We start from the raw sequence: 18,200 nt of genomic DNA, 5'->3' as shown, positions 1-18,200 counted from the left end.
ATAAACATCTAATAATTTAAACTAATAGCACATTGAGAAATCCTTAAAGTGACCAGCTGTTTTCGAGATAAATCCGGGACGCGCTCAAGAAAACTTAGGAAGGCGTTTTTCAGAAAAAAATCGTTTTATAAACATACATGAACTTACTCATACTACAGTTCGACAAAGCCACCGTTGGTATTGGATAATATTGCACGTTCCCGTGGCTCAAAAGCTTGTAAGTCTGTTTGGTACCATGTTAATGTTCCTGAGGTTTGTTTAATATTTAAGCTTAGAGATTATCATTACCAGTGAGCACATTATTCCTTCCAGTACTGTATTGCATCCAAAAATGAAATTTGTTGATCTTTTTTAAGTTACACATTGAATTGCTTAGGAAGGCGATTTAACCACGTCTTCTCCTAGATATAGTATCGATCAAGAATAACTCAAACATATAGCTTCACAAAGTGATTAAACAAATTTTTTATATGCCCATACAGTACAGAAACGCTGGAAAAACGCTTTTCGTTGGATAACTATGCAGATCTTTACAAAGATTGGCATGTATTTTACATTTTTATTGAGGTTTTTGCCCTCCATAAATTCATAAAAAAATTTAGACGGTGGATAAATGCTTTCAATATAAATCCGCTGCAAATAGCTTATCTGCACCATGATATTTTGAGTCAACCTACTTCATCGACCCCGCACTGCCATCTGCTTCTCAGATTAGCAATCTATGACGACCCATCGGTAAATTGTTCTCCCCTTCGCTACGTGTCTTATGTTGCGCACTCGTTTGCTCTTTCCCACCAACATAAACCGGTCGGCCGCAATCAAAGCACCAACAACTATACTTGTACAATTGTGTTTTCTTTTCTGTTTCTCGCGCAACTGCCGTATAGAGGCAATACAACCACATCGTATCACGGCGAGCGAATGTGTATAGCTACCCGTCCTCGTCAGAGATGCCAGATTTGCAGACAAGTCTGCAAATGCGCAGACTTTTAATTTAAGCTGCAGATTTTTTCGATGACGCAGATATTTGCAGATTTTTTAGTTTGGTTGCAGATATTTGCAGATTTTTTAGTTAGGTTGGAGATATTTGCAGGTTTTTGAATATAAAGGCTTTTGGTTACACTAGCTTTCCTGACATTTTTTGTTCTTCCCAGACTTTTAAAATTATTATTGCAGACATTTGAAAAAAGTTCCTGGCATCTCTGGTCCTCGTATAAGCTCGTTTATTGCTCCGAATCGTATTCATACCCGCATTAATAAGTTCACTTTTGAAGAGATCGCATATACTTATTCCCTTATTCCGTACTTGGCTTACGTATTGCTTGTGATAGATATTTTCTTTTGAAAATTTTGATATTGCTATCGTTGCTAATTAGTGATTACAACTAGAAACATTGTAGTGAAATGGCCGCTCTATCGCAGGTAAGTAGTGATCATTTGGAGACAAAAATAGGTCAAAATACAATGGTGAAATCTGCCAGCGCGACTATGTGAGCGAGGCTGTGGTGGACTTTGAACGTTGTACTTTCCGTGTGATCTTGATACTGATTATGAAATGGAATAAGTGTAAACATATTTACTGATGTTTAGCTGATGCATCTTGTGGATACTATTACCTGCATTACCACACCGGTACCTACTGCGTAAAAAGTGCAACCGTTTTTCGCGGTCACTCAAAAGAATAAGCTATTATAGGGGCAAAATACCCTCAATCTGCTTATCGCATATTTAATTTGTATTGTTTATCGGCGAGTTATCTCATTTGGGTACTAAATGGACGAATTGCAGGGTGCCATGTTCTTATCAGTGATTGACACTTGGTACTTTGTTCGCCTAAAAATTGGTGATAAGACTTAAAAGTGCTTACATCATCACCGTTCCGTCCACCGCATAATCGTCCATAGATTGTTTCGCACCGTACATCGATTAAACTGTTTGTACTTCCGTAATGAATCTAATCTAAACTAACAATCAGTAATTCTTGCTCCCTTTTTAGCTGATCAAATCAGCGATCCGACCGGCATGTCGTGCGCTGTCTTCGAAAGCCGCTCCCGCCGCGGAGGCATCCCCACTGGGCCCTAGCTTTGCCCTATCCGATGAGCAGACCGAGATCGTGGACATGACGAAAAAGTTTGTGCGGGAGGAGATCATTCCGGTAGCCGCCGGGTACGACAAATCAGGCGATTACCCGTGGCCAATCATAAAGCGGGCCTGGGAGCTGGGACTAATGAACAATCATGTTCCTGCTGAGCTTGGTAAGTGCGATTTGACGTAGGTAGAATATAGTTAGCTTCCCTGCAACACGGATTCTCGGGAATCGAAATGCAATCAGATGAGTTTGAATTTTATTATCAGCATGCGATATTTTGATTTTGGTTTCCATGTGCAATTTGATTGGCTTGCAGAGGTACACTGCATAGAAGCGTGAGTAGCTTGAACAAATTCCAGGCCAAGACCCAAAATCCAAAATCATAAGAAAAAAATGTAAATGCTTAATTACTTATTAATAGTTTTCGCCCTATTGAGTAATTTTGGTGGTTACCCATTTTTTCTCCTTAGGGGGAAATATAGCATAATGTTTACTTATATTTTTTCATACGTCAAAGTACACATTGTCATATGGCGACGTTGAGGTAATATCAAAATTTGTTGTAAAATTATTAAATGGATGCAAAAGAATTAAAAGAATTTTATGAGGTATCCAGCAATATTGCTCAAACACCCTCATAAATGAGACTACTGTTGTAGTGATTACATCTGAAAGAACTTAAAAGAAACCTTTCTGTAGCATTTTTGCTCGAGTTTCAATAAATTTTTAGCATTTTAATTTATACCGGAAAATCTCATCAAGTTTCTGAAATAGTAATACACTACAAGTTGTCAGCTTTGCAAATAACAGTTATTCAAACTCATACGATCTTGGCCTATCTAGATATTTGAAATAGCTCTTTAAGCAGGGTCAAATGTTGTGTTTGGAAAAGTGTATTTCTGTGGATGGGACACGTTATTTTTCTCTGATCTGTGACCCTGTGTTATGTATCCTCACAGATCATACCGAAATTATATAATTTGTGTTAAGATTCAAACCCAGTTATTCGTGTGTGCCCTGGTGCGTTGTTGCACTTGTTTTGTTCGTCCGATTAGACATGTATAATATACTCAGCCTTGTATTGCAAACACATTATAAAAACATTATATTAATGACTGGATTGGAGCGGCATAAAAATATAGGTTTTGCACATATCAAGGGCTGAATGTTTTGTTTTTTTGTCTACCGTAACGTTGATTTCAAAATAATAAATATAACTAAATTCAATGCTAGTGATGCTATTTAAACGTATTGAGGTATTTCGTAAAACAAGAAACCATCTATTCACCGGTACACCGGTACGTTTATTGTAAAGCAGTGATTACATAAATTCGGGTTATAAAAGTATTGACCACATTTTTCGTTTGCAACTTAACCAGAAACCAGAGCCGCTTTTACAATCACTACTAGGGAAAACATGAAATTTGCACCAGTTCATAGTGGCGCAAAACATGCTTTTGATAAATTTCATTAAATGGAGGTAAAGGTATCTATTAGCTCATGAGTGCCTTGAAGAACGTTGTAGAAGATAACATTCCCATAATTTCTTCTAAAGACATATAGACTGTTCAGTTTATAGCAGTAACGTCCTTTAGTGTATCAAGTAGCCATTTTCATCGGGCTGTCGTGCACAATTTTGCCGACATGCCATGCTCACTGTTGTCACTGAAGCCTAAAAACTGAATAGACTTCCGGAAGATCACATCGCTCGTGTAAATGTTCGCTCTTCTTATCCTAGCTTGAACTGTAGACAGTAGAGAGCCCTGCACCTTGCCGTAGTACTTTTCGAGATTCTGGCGTCGAAGCAAGAGGAACAACGCAACAATGTTTTGTTGTCGCATCGCAAAAAATGCGAACTAATCGCTCACCGAATTAGCAAACTTGTTCAAAGTAGTCAAATCAACTGTCTCCAACGTAATAAAAGTGTTCGGGGACGGTTTGTTGGCAGCAAGTATGTCTGGATAACGAGTAAATCGAAAGTCGCATGCGACAACGAAAAGAGTTTCTAGTGAGATGTCGCAAACAAACTGGGAATGTCGTTTACAACCATGTGTCGAATTAAAAACCAACCGGTCTGGCAGCTTGTAAGAAGGCAATGATTCCAAATTATGTTGCAGTTGAAAAAATCAAAACGACCAAAAGCACCGGAGGAATAGTGATGTAAAAAAGTCAAGCTTATGAAATTGCCGAAGTTAGCTAATAAATATCGGATTTGGCAGGCTATCTGTACCTTTGGGTTTAAAAGCAATATTTTTAGTGCGACCGGGACCGATAACCAAGGAATTTCACGTGAATCTCTGGAAAATGTCTGTTACCTTTCCAGAAGCAACACTATTGTTCCGCGATGACATTTGACATTTCCTGTTATCACAGAAAAAGATGGGTGGGTAATTTAGACTTTATCAGGATGTGGTAATGACACTTGGACTGGTTCTTCTAATGATATGCTTCATAATCAATAATACAGTCAATCTTCTGACCTCGCACAAAGCAGAAACAAAAAAATCGCTACGCTATAGGCACCAGTTAAGCAAACCAGCGCTTTGTTCTATATCCAGTGCACAAACAGTATTGTATCATTGCGCAGTGAAATGAGTTTGCCAAAGGGAGCAAACATGTCCGTGCTACGGTATAACATTTGATCGACTTTAGGAATAGTCGTGTTAGACACACAGTTCAGGAGGTGGGACTACTAGTTAAAGTTAAAATGGAGCATAATCTCCCGGAAGTTATAGAATTAAGTTTAGAAATTTAGCACAGGCAGAAAACTTCATTGCAAAGACCAACATACAACACGAGGTCAAGATTTTCGTGTAGTGCAAAGTGCCTATTGTCACCATATTAAGGAAGGTGTCTCACTAATTCATTAATTACTCGGCCTACAATCAATGAAATGCGTATAGATCGGCATAAACAGTTTTGCTTCGTTTTTAAGAACCAAAATAAAAACACAAATGCCACGAAAACGGTGAAATGATCATGCTTGAACGCAACGAAAACTCGAATCAAGTGCCTCTACTGCGGCGCTACCATTTGACTCAATGCGCTGAACAAAGATGGCGGACACTGCTCTTACCAACGAAAATAGGCTTATTACCCTATATGGAAAATGACATGGTGGCCATTCGTATCCATGATCTGGCAGCGCGCTGAAGAAGATTACATCAAACGAATTATGTCGCAATACGGAGAAGTGAAATGTATTACGAATGACACATGGAGAAATTGTTTCACCTGTATTCCCGACGGCATTCGTATTGTGAGGATGCGAGTGATTAAACCAATACCTTCTTACATGACTATCGAATGCAAATAACCAAGTATGAGGTAACCTATAAGCAAACAACGCTAATCACATATTCCGGGCAGACCCCAACATGCCAATTCTGTAAGCAGACAGCCCACTGCGGAAAAACATGCGCCGAAGCAACTAGTCAAAACTCATCTACTACAGCCAACTCTAACAAGCAACCACCGACACCTTCAGATAAACCAAAAACAACAATCCAATTAATCAATAATGCAGGTATAACGACCACAACAACCGCTCCCAAATCAACAAATAGCATCACCAATAAAGAAGCTAATACCGATGAAAACGGATTTACAACAGCAACCAGTAAGACCAAGAAACAAATTAGAACCTCTGACCGTGAACAGCAAGAAAGCAGTACCGATGATGACATGGACGGGAACGATAACGCGAGAGAAGGCAGATTGAATGACCCTCAAGCTGCGACGGATAAGGCAACTAATGCTTCACCGTCAAGGAAAAGGATCTCAACACGCAGCTGCAAATTGCATCAACAAGATCTGACAGACAAACAGCCTTAGAATTTTTAATTTTTACATATTGTAAAAACTTAACGAGATCCACGTCTCAGTTGGGCTAATGCATTGATCCATGTCAAATTAAACTTTCCAAAAAAAAAACGCTTTTGCGCTCGCGCAACAGAAATTTTTGCTAGCAATGATTCGCGGCTTTATGGATAACTCAGCAATTTCGCATTTTTTCAAATCACAAAATCACTGTATACAATTTACACGATTGGTCCAATAAAATTAAATAGTTACAAAAAAAACTGTTTTTGGTTGGCTGACCTGAAATTGAAGAAAATTCAAGATTTAATAAAGTCTTCTGGAATTTCCACGAGTTCTAGAGCTTCAAAGAAATCCTACGAAATTCATGGATGTCTTGCAAAAGTCCGATTATATATTGGAAAATACTCAAGGAAATGCTGCTGAATTCCGAGAGTTTGCGCAAAGCTCAGGCAAATCCTACAATGTTCTAAGCAGTCGTACTGCGTACTGCGAATGGAAGAATAGCTCTTCAAACTACTGTAAAAACCTGTAAACTTAAAGAAACTATAAGAAAACGAGAAATTCGCCATTTTTAACCCTTCGGAATTATGGGAGCTATCCTTTATATTAACTTGACTACGTTAGTAGGACAGTTTGACAATAATATGTGGATAAGTTTATATTGCGATGATCGTTGACATATAGTTCGAGAATAGGTTCCAGGGTGCTACCCTACAGAAGACCAATGGCTATTTGAAGCAATAGGACTCCTTTGATCATCTATCGTTGAATCTATCGGTAGCAATTTATGTGAAAAAATCGCCACAGATGCAGGATTCGAACCTGCAATTGTTGTTGCACTACCACTAGCCATCATTTTTTTTTATTTATTTGTTGATTAATTAATTTATTTATTCATTTATTTATTTATCTATATATTTTCAGTATAACAAAATCATTACATAAATATTATAATTTTATAAGACAATATTCTAAGTCTACTTTGAAAACGTTACTAGAAACAGAAATGAAAATGGTCATACATAATATTAAACACATTACGCTTTGCTCTTATGTGTTCGTTCTGACCATACTCGCTGCGCAGAAGTTCGAGTCTTAAAAAGGTGTGCGATCTAAAGTTTCTGGGGGGATCATTGATATTTTTTATGAGATAATATTTAGGGCATCAATCTGACCAGTCAATATTTTCCCAACAAATACCGCTCTGAAGGTATGTTCAGCTTTCCGTCTGGAGAAGATATAACAACAACCTATATCATTTTTATCCGACGTTTCGGCGACATATTTTACGCATTTTTCAAGGATTCTAAAAGAATTACACAGTCACAGTTACAATACAAGAAATTCTGAAGTGCTTAAAACACTTACTAAATTTAATACGCAAACAATATGAATTGGTAAACTTTTTGACGCTCCTAATAATAAATCCGAGCTTTCTATTTACCTCTTGTGCTATTACGTGAGAGTAATAGTTTCTGAATGTCAGTTTCGTGTCCAGGAGTACATCAAGGTCTCTGATAATGCGATTCACCGGCAATTTAGTAGCTACAGAGCAGAGAAGAGAAGGGTCACTCGAAATCAAAACTTCTCACAATTTTTAAAATCACTAGCGGCGCGTGGTGTCGAAGCCCTGCAAAATACACTGTTAATCAACACATTAGTTCAAAATTATACGACGTTACTGGTATAAAATATCTAGCAACTTCATCCCCGATAATCCGACAAGTGGTCAGAATATGTTTTTCCAACTAAAAAATGTCATGCAATAATTAACCCATCTTTCAAACATTGACTGCGTTTTTGGGTTGCAAACGGATATTTTACTTTATATATTAACCTATCCTTTTCCATCGAAAAACGAAAATTTTAATGTTGAAGTATGTAAGCATACATTTACGTTTAAATATCGAAACTTTTGACTGCCCAGTTGATTCTTTGCACGCTGACCAAGAACGATTTTCAATGGATATCTTCCCGATGGTTATTGTGTGTCTTTTCTTTTGAGAACCATCATGCAAGGACATTAAATTTAAACACAAACAGCATTTTGTTAGACAGCCATTTTCCTTTCCCAGGATTCGATATGTTTTTGGTCCTTATAAAAGTGGAGGAAATTAGTTTATAATTATTTTCAATCTTTAGTATTAATGGCTGCTTTGCATGAATGCTCATGAGTACCTTTTCAAGGATTTATCGTCGCATTTCAATTTAAACCATGATGGGCTCGAAAACTTCACAATCGTTCTGACTACTCATAAGTGTTGCCACAATTAAATCTGTACTGGGAGTTGAATATTCTTCGTATTCTGTACCAACACAATGACAAACATTTTATATAATTATTTTTCATTCGAGATAGTGATACACTGAGTTGGTGCTGATATTGATATTTGGCTGAGCAAATCCAAAAATTTCGACTCGGAATCAGTTGTTTCATTTGCGATAAAATTTCGCCAGAAACCAGTCGAAATTCCGGAGTGTTTGCCTGGGTAATGTCAAAATCAGCTCCAGTTCGAATTCTCGTTGTCATTTTGTTTTCGACATAAGCTGGGCTGCGGCCAGGGCCACATTGGAAGCTGGGATTCAGCCTAGAAAATCTTTTAGCTATCTGAAAGAAGATCTGTGTAAAATTTCCGAAAAATCTATGAAAAATTGAAATATTTCCAAAAATCTGTGGAAATCGGTGAAATTTTCATGAAAATGTTAAAAATCTGTCTTCTGAAAAAAGAAGCTGTGATTAAAAATTAGGCACTCTATAAGACGTTTGTTTGACAACGCAGTGGTGGGTTTTGTCAACAAGTTTGTTTTGCTTTACTCTTGCGAACAGAAAAACCCGCCCGACAAACATTTTTCATTTGTGCCGATTCGTTTGATGTTGGATCGAATCAACGGTTTTGTCGGACATTGTGCCCAGCAGTGCGGACTAACGTCAGAAGAAACAATCAATAAATAATCAGCTGATCCAACACGTCTCATGAATTGCCTAATTGTTAAATAAATCTGTGACGTTAAAGAAAAATTTGTGAATGTGGCAACCCTGGCTTTGGCTTGTACTGACATTTGGATGCGAGATGTGACAAACCTGGATTAAGCAAATCCAGCCCCGTGAAAACTGTTTGTTGCCTGCAGCTGCCACCGAATGCCAGTAGCGCTAGCTGCGTTTCAAATGTTCAAGGTCTGTTCACATGATCTGTGCAACACTTTAAAAGCTGGATTCAAAATAAGTTATTAATAACAATATATGAGACATCACGTTTTCTTTTGCATCGCTTCTTCTCCACAAAATCCAAACGCTTGTATCACCTGAGTATCAGTTAAGAACATCAAAATGAAATTTGTTTGCATTCGATAAGTTTCAGGTCGAGTTAACAACATTGGCTCGTAGCGATGTGAACGTTGTTTAAAACGCGTTCGCTGTCATTTTTGGCAACTAGTCGAGCCAAGAAACCAGCTTATGTAAGTTTCACTCATTTATCAAAGAAACGTCAAAACATTCACCCTCTTGAGCAAATCAAATGAAGCCTATGGGTGCTTACAGAGTGGCGACGAGAAGCTAAGCTGGGGCTAGAGCTGGCATTAGAATGCGAGAAGCCTGCTTGCTGCCAGCCAAAGGGATGATGTCAGAGTGAAAGCCGAGCGGATCTGCACCGGCTACTGCTGTTACTCTGACAGGTTCCATTTGATATGATGCAAGCAGGTTTCTCGTATCTCGCATCGTACTGTCAGTACCAACGCCTACACAGTTTCTCGCCGCCACTCTGTAAGCGGTCTAACTCAACATTTACAACCTGTTTTACTGGTATGCATCGCAGTGTTGAATTATTTTACATGTCATGTTAAAAAAAAATCTGTACCAAACTGTACTTTTTTACCAAAATATATTATCCGTATCGTACAGAATCTGTACCAAAAATACTCGAAAAATCTGTACCTTTCTAGGTAAATTTGTACCTGTGGCATCGCTGCTACACACTTCCAGATCTGCGTACCGAGAAACAATTATTAATCAGTAACTCAGCAGCCAAGTTAAAGAATTTTTCTAAAATAAATTTAAAAATAGTTAGACTGTTAGAGAAATGCTCAAATGCTGTTAAGACCGACGATGGCGAGATTGTATACGTTAATTGGGTCCTTAAGCCATATGCTGTTTTCGATTATTTCCAATGCAGCTGACATTTTATCGAACTTTTTTTATTTTTTTGTTCGAAAAATTACAAATATGTTTCTTACAAAATTGAATTATCACGACAAAATCTTCCATTGGATTACCTAATATGTGCTGTGACCTTAAGTACTCACATTAGTTTTCACTGCACTGGATTTGAATTCTGGGAAAAAGTTTACTTCTTCAGTTTAATTATTACAAGTAATATTTATGACAAATGGAAAAATCCATCACCCATGATCACGTTCCACTTCTTAGAAAGAGGGCTCTGCAATCATGTGCTGCTAAGTAAAGGTTCCTCACGAGTTACTCTTCAATATGCAAAATTAATAAAAGCATTTCCGTCGGACCAGGTAATCAGAGAACATTCCGTTGAAACTGAATGATTCTCCGGACGTCCCGCGAAAATAACAGATAATGTCGTTTTAGAAAACGAGCGTTCAATGATTACATACAGCAATAAGCATAATAGGGTGATGAGCCTATTTTGGCACCATTAGGGAGAGGGTCGCACTATTTTTTGAACAATTTTAAAAGAAGCCATATTATCTATAACCTTTCTCAGAATAAAGTATCAGTGTACTGTTTCTTAAACATCTATATAATGCTTATTTAGCAGAATTGCCTCAATTTTCAGCATAAATAAAAATAAATGTTCCATTCTGTGAATCTATTCCCACCTCAACGATCCAAATATCGCCTCATGGGTGTGCCAATTTCCACCTCATCGAAAAACAATCTAGTTGAAACGCAATGCCTCATATTCCATTTGCGTCGATTCTAACTAGGTATTCAGATCATGGACGCCAACGTGTGATTTGTAAAACGAATCATTCTGCTTTTTTCAGCTGATCAAAACAAACGTAAACATCACGCACATCAATGAAACTCATCAGCTGTTAGTAGAAGAGCTCCCAGAATTGCGCACGCAGAAAAAAACCATTCGAAGGTTAGCAACTGGAAAGACAAGTTTCACATCACACATTGCTTTCTCCCGATCCGAATTGTATGTGCAGATGAAAATAAAATATCTGCAATCAACAATTAGTTGAATAACTTGAAATAATTGATTACTTATACCTGAAATTGCATTACATTATATTTACAATTTCATGTTTTGGTTTGGCCGCACTGGTGATTCTTTTCTGTATGATGGATGCAAAAAGTTGGTTTTGATTGTGGTAGTGTATCAGCAAAACATGCCAATAATAGGAACCCCCGTATTTAATTTTATCCTATTATAACACTAGGCCTATTCTAGTGTTTGACGAGTGATTTTAAAGGGAAATTATCGTAAAAAGGTTCTCCAGCTAAAATAAAGGTATGTATCAGTGCAATGTTTAGTATATTTGTGCCGGAATAACGAGGTATGAGGCGGTAAATGCTGGCTCGTGTTTATTTTGCTAAGCGCCGTTGCATTCAGTTTCGGTTCACTACGTGAGTGAGACGGATTAGTAGATATTTCAATAAGGTGATTTTGTTTTAATTAAAAGTTGGATTTAGAGGATAGTTCTAAATACATATGTGCACAACAAATAAAGAATATAACTTGAGCTTATTTTTTCTCACCTGTTTTAGCCAAATCGATAGTGTCATTATCTCATATGCTTGGTTCGAAACCAAGGGGTACGAAATAGGGTCACAATAGGCTCTACTGCCATAATAGGCACATCACCCTATCAATCAGAAAAGTAAAATCTTTGATACGAAATGCAACAATACATTTTCTATAATTTACTGTACGCTTTAGCGAAGCTCGACCATACCGCCTGCAACGATTTATACGAGCCAGTTTCAAAAGTTATACTAGTTGAAACGTCATACGGGTGCACTCTCAAATCAAAGCAAGGAAAACCAGCAACAAATCCGATTCGCTTTTGTGAGAACTTTCGTGATTTTTTTTGTTCGAAGTGGTACTTCTCTTCTCTGGTGTAAGCCAACAAGTTGCTCCACCAGTTTCAGCAAGCATCTTAAATTCGCAGTAGTTGCATATAATCCTCTATTGATCGCACGATGAGAAATAATTTAAGATCATCAGCGTACCCTGGAGGTATAACTTAGCAACAACGTCATTGAAGAACGAAGGAAAAAGCTATTCCACAAGAAACCCCATTTAACAGCAATACCCAAGTAGCACACTTTGTTGGTATTCTACAGTATTCTTATCTGGATGTGGAACAAAGAATTTTATTTTGAATATCTAAATCACTGCCTACTGTACGACCCAAAAATCGCACGTTGAAGTGCGATATAGAACAAGTTTTCTTTTCAATATGTTCTCATGCAGTAATGTTGTACTCGATTAAACACTTGTCCAGGTTGTTTGACAAGTAGTATTATTTACAATCCAAAAGATGTTGAATAGAACGTGGTAACACGGCAATGGCGGAAAGTTTATGTACTGCAAAAACAAATTGAACACGATTTCATAGAAACATGTTCTAGTTAAGTTTATTTCCAAACAATTGATCCCACAACGAATCCATATTGAATATATAAACTCAAGAAAATATATTTCCTATCATGCAATCAGCATGGTTTCAGTATAGGAAAACATTAAACGAAGTGTATATTTACTGAACATAGTAATAGGCTGAAAAAAGCGGTTTTTACACAATTGAAAAATTTAATCCAAGAATTCCAATTTAACAACGCATCCGTGTATGCATCAAAGTGTAAAAAAGTGATTAAATTACTTCTTTCGTTAATTTTAATTTCATCACATGTTTTAATTGCTATTTGGGTATTTGATCACTCTATCAAATCGTAAAAACAAATGTTTTTAAATAATTTACCTGTACATACCAACTCGATAATGTTTCATGAAAAAACTATTTCTGTTGATGTGTATAACCACCCCCACCCCCTTGCCTTCCGACCCTTTCGTGATCTTACTAAGTCTATGTAATTGGGCGAATGCTTTTGAAAAATTCAGCTGAAATTCATCACACGAAAAAAAAACAAAAAAGAAAACGAATTTTTTAGTTCAATTCGAGTCATCGGACTTTGAACGGCTGTATGGTTTTTCTGGAACATTTTAGCACCATATTTCCTTCGGTAAAGTTATTAAGAAAATCCCGGACTATGCATATACTTTATAAGTTATATTCTTCGGGTGAATTCGGGGTCTCCAGAAATAAAAATGCAAAACGGTAGGTTTTCCCATACGAAATCCCATACAAAGTTCAAACGCCATGCGCAACGCCGGATCATAACCAATCAACCCCAAGTTTTGCATAGTTATTTGACGCCCCAAATGGAACCAAGCAAGATTTGATGTGACTCTATGCGGCCAAGTTTACGTTTTTCCATACAACTGTGCCCACCCTAGTGTATACTTGCGAACAGTACTATTGACGCAATATGACTGTTGATAACATAAACAAGAAACGTCCGGCGTATTTGCCATATAGCGAACCATATTTGCCATATAACCAACCCTCTGATGATTTCATAAGGGTTGCATCATACTGTCGTAGAAAAGGGTTAAACCTCATTATAATAATTGAGATCTCAGATATCAATTTAACCCTCTGGCACTCGCGCGAATGGTTCCCCGAATGAGCAGCCGCTGGTGTTGAAAGAAGATTTCGCTAGAGATTCTGAAGGTGTTGCACTAAATACAACGGCGCGAGTGCCCGAGGGTTAAGAGGCACCAAATTGATGGATTACTTAAACAGTGCAAATGTGCATATGGTAAATTGAGGAAATCGCCCAGCATTTGCACGAGCTGGCAGAGAAGAGGCGTTCGATGCAACTGCTGGTTTCTATTGCCGTGAACTGAGATTTGACCAATTCCATTCGCTTGGTAGATACTGTGCCATATTCTAAGCAGAAATCTACACAATTCTATGTGACGTACTACCGACACTCAAACATGGAATTTGCAGTTAATAGAATTTATTTTTGCTCTGACAGTCAGGCTACTCTAAAAGCATGTCACATATCGAACTCAAATCCAAAAACTTAGCATTTCAAATGCCATCTATCTTCTATGGGTACTCGGTCCTCCCCGCATTACTGGAAATTGATGGGCGGACGAATTGGATAGAGCTGGCGCTGCGACTGACTTCATTAGTCCAGAACCTGTACTACCATTGTCGATAAGTTGGATAAAACACAATGTTCATTATTGGGCTACATCCGAACATGCCAACCATGGGCGTAGCTTGCAAACTTGCATTTAAACAAAGACTTTTCTGCCGGATGTGAGTCCGAAAATATCAAAGAATTTGCTGCATTTTCCAAGCACAATTGCAGTATTCTAGTCAGGGCTGGGCTGGACTGGACATTGCAAACTTTATTATCACATAGCTACTATTCAGCGTGCTGAGTATTATTCGTGTGATCTTTGTAAATTGGATTACGGAACTTCATATCATTTGATATGTAACTGCAATTGCGTATCCGGATTTTTTGTTCTCCATACATAGATGAACCTATGTATAGAGAGCTGAAACTCAAGGATATGATATTGTTCTCAAGCCAGTGTGGTGAAGAGATATAGTTTCAGCCGTATCTGAATGACAATAACTCTTCGGGGAAGTTGTCGTTCTGTTATCTCAATATGCCCTCAAGGGGTGTAAATATATCCGCTCACCGAAAAGTGTAACCAAGTAATTGCAAGCGTATTCTAGCCTCTTGAATATAAGCGTCGTTACCGTCCAAAGTGAAAACACCATAGATACCTGCGAAGCATTGGCAAACAATAAACATTCCTGTTATTTTTTTTGTTCCATGGCTTTCGGCGAAAGTTGAAATTTATGTAGTAAAAGTGAGGTTCTTTTTCGGTCCCGGAATGTGTAGAGGAAAGCTCACGAAAGCGTTACTCAGTGTTATCACGGTTTCAGACCAAATACTATTGCCTTTCACGGCAAATCGTTTTAATAATTAAAATTTTAAAAACTGTAGTGTGACGGTTACTAATCGCAATTATAATTATACCCGCCAGTGTCGAGAATTATCATAATAAGAGTACTTATTAGAGCACTTTTCAATTTTTTCCAAGGTTCAGAACAAGTGAAAAGCGGTAAATCTTTGTCAATTATGTGATGTAGCTATGCATCCGACGTTCGGGACGACGTGTGCAAAGACGTCATTTGTTCAATTAGCAAATTGTCACTTTGACAGTGAACCACATTCACCGAGGGGTCACATGTGAATGGTACATGAAAAAAACGTTACCATTCTATCTTGAGTTTATCTTTGGCCATTATTCCTATATCGTCAGGCTTATGAAGATTTTTCAACCTTACTATAAAAAATACGCATGCACAGACATTGTCCCAAATCTTCGAGCTGAGTTGATTGGTATATAAGACTAGGCCCTCCGGGTCTCGGAATAAATCTTGAAAGTTTGAGCGAATTCTATACATTTTTTATGAGAAATGTAATACGACAATTTCTCCCTTAGTCCTGAACACAATACCAACCTTTTTAAATAGAGATGGGCGCATGAATCACGAATCGGTCAATAGAATCGACTCTTCAAAAAGAATGTACGAACTGCGATTCTTTTTAAAAGAACTGCGAAAATTAGTCTACACTACTCTTTTCAATATTATGCTTAAACGCCTATACGTACCTTCAACGTCAAAATTCTCTCTAAAGTATTCATAAGTAACATAAAACGAATTGAGTCCATTATTGAAAATCGAGCTATGATAGAAAATACTTCAAAGATGTGTAACATGAAAGTGTTTCTTAAAGCCCTGGATTTTTTCTCGTTTTATCTCGAACAACCATTTTTCAAAGTAATAAAACGAGATACGGAATCGATCAAAAGAATCGATTCATTTTAGTGAGTGAACCGGATACAGTTTACTCTCCAAACTGAATCGGTTTGTCCATCTCTAGTTCTAAACTAATGCCACCTTTAATTTTTTTTTCCAGGTGGCACCGAAATGTCCATCATGACCAGCTGTCTAATCGCGGAAGAACTAGCCTATGGCTGTACCGGTATTATGACTGCACTCGAAGCCAGCGGTCTGGGTGTAAGTTGATTCAATCATCGGTAAACTTCAAATAGTTTAACACATTTTCTATCCTCCATCAGCAAACTCCAGTCATCTTGGCCGGTAACGCCGAACAGAAGAAGAAATACCTCGGCCGGTTAATCGAGGAACCACTGGTTGCGGCGTACTGCGTTACGGAACCCGGAGCTGGTTCGGACGTCAACGGGGTCCGAACGCGAGCGGAAAAGAAGGGTGACGAATGGGTTTTGAACGGGCAGAAAATGTGGATCACCAACGGTGGCGTTGCCAACTGGTACTTTGTCCTAGCACGTACCAATTCCGATCCCAAGTGTCCGGCGTCGAAAGCATTCACCGGATTCATTGTAGAACGGGACACTCCTGGATTGACCCCTGGCCGTAAGGAACAGAACATGGGTCAGCGTGCGTCCGATACACGTGGCATCACATTCGAGGACGTTCGAGTTCCGAAGGAAAACGTACTGATTGGGGAGGGTGCTGGGTTCAAAATCGCTATGGGTACGTTCGATAAGACCCGACCACCGGTGGCAGCCGGTGCCGTGGGGTTGGCCCAGCGTTGTCTCGACGAAGCAATGAAATACTCACTGGAACGGAAAACTTTTGGTGTTCCAATTGCTGCCCATCAGGCGGTGTCCTTCATGCTCGCCGATATGGCTATTGGAGTGGAAACGGCGCGACTGATCACGATGAAATCCGCCTGGGAGGTAGATCAAGGCCGAAGGAATAGTTACTATGCGTCGATTGCAAAGTGCTACGCGGCAGACATGGCGAACAAGGTGGCTTCCGATGCGGTACAAATTTTCGGTGGCAACGGATTCAACACGGAATACCCGGTGGAAAAGCTGATGCGCGATGCTAAGATCTATCAGATTTACGAGGGTACCTCACAGATTCAGAGATTAATCATTTCCAGGAACATGATTGATACGGCGAAGGGAAAGGCTTTGTAAAATAGTTTAGAATCGGTTTGGCTTGGTAGCTTTTATATAAAATTGCACTAATCAAATGGTGATAGATGATTGTAATAAAGTTTACTAGAAGAAAAACAAACTGGTGCGACATACTGTGTACCATGTAAACGCAATAAATATGGCTGAATATTTCAGCTTTTTCTGTTTTCTGTAACTGTTTAATACCAACTGATGGAAAGCTTCGAAATCATTTAGTCTGTATTTAGGGGTTTGATTTCACCTAAAGCGCTGTCGTTCTTGTGTAGGTCGTAATTTTGTCGATGGACTATCGGTATGCTCAGAATAAATTTCATCATTACGACGTGTCCTATCTAATAATATTAGCTTAGAATATGTATAAAGCTCACAAGTTCCACACATATACCAAGGCATTTAATTGTAGAATAATAATTAAGCAGTGTGAATGTTTCTCGCTGGGGTCGTTTGTTTTTGCATTGGAATTTTTGTATTGAGATACTGATTTCCCTTTCACGTAATGTTCTCATGCACTCTTTTCTCAAAGTAGTTATTAGTTCCACTGAATTTCAAGATTAAAAAATGAACGGTGATTTTATGTGGGCTTGAATTTTCACGATACACATTCTCCGTGCTATAAAAACTGAAAGTTTATAAGTACAGCACATTTATTTTTTAAATTCAATCACATTTCACACAGTTTTGCGTCAATGTGTCACCTTAACGAAGCCGTGGGTCTTTCATATATTCACAAGATATAAAAAATTAACAAACAAAAACAAATGAAAGTTTTTTCGTGCGGAGTATTTGCTTTTCGTCCATGTCATGTGTTATCATCATGGATTCTACCTGCATGTTCGTGACCAGATGTTCTTCCTTGCTTCTTGTCCTTACGGGTCACGGTTGTGTAGGCTCCGTCCTTGGTAGTAGTGCTCTCACTGATGGTATTAGCAGAGTTTCTGGTACTTGGCGTAGCGTTTGCAGTTTTTATTAATGGCTTACCAGTAACCAGAAATTTGGTAACTTGCGATTCATCTAATGGTATTGTGTGCTAGAATTTATTTTCGTAGATGAGTTTTCTCCAGCGGATCCAGAGCAGGGTTGTCCGTAATGTGCCATCGCAGAACTGGCACGTATTAATTTGTCCTCGGTATGTATGAAGGTTTCTGAGTTATAGTATTACTGCAGGTACCTCTCTCCATTTT

At 38.3% G+C, this 18,200-nt stretch overlaps 1 protein-coding gene across 1 annotated transcript; it reads left to right on the top strand.

The window, feature by feature from the left end:
- The first annotated feature begins 1,220 nt into the window (after positions 1–1,220).
- Positions 1,221–17,189, top strand: LOC131689974 (medium-chain specific acyl-CoA dehydrogenase, mitochondrial). Its single transcript, XM_058975395.1, has 4 exons — positions 1,221–1,422; positions 1,997–2,255; positions 15,969–16,069; positions 16,132–17,189. Exons 1-4 carry the CDS (start codon positions 1,405–1,407, stop codon positions 17,017–17,019), a joined length of 1,266 nt encoding a protein of 421 aa, XP_058831378.1. The 5' UTR covers positions 1,221–1,404; the 3' UTR covers positions 17,020–17,189.
- Positions 17,190–18,200: the final 1,011 nt, after the last annotated feature.

The sequence above is a fragment of the Topomyia yanbarensis genome, chromosome 3 (assembly GCF_030247195.1).
Source record: "Topomyia yanbarensis strain Yona2022 chromosome 3, ASM3024719v1, whole genome shotgun sequence".
In the NCBI taxonomy this organism is placed as follows: domain Eukaryota; kingdom Metazoa; phylum Arthropoda; class Insecta; order Diptera; family Culicidae; genus Topomyia; species Topomyia yanbarensis.
This window is presented reverse-complemented; position numbering and strand designations above follow the sequence as displayed.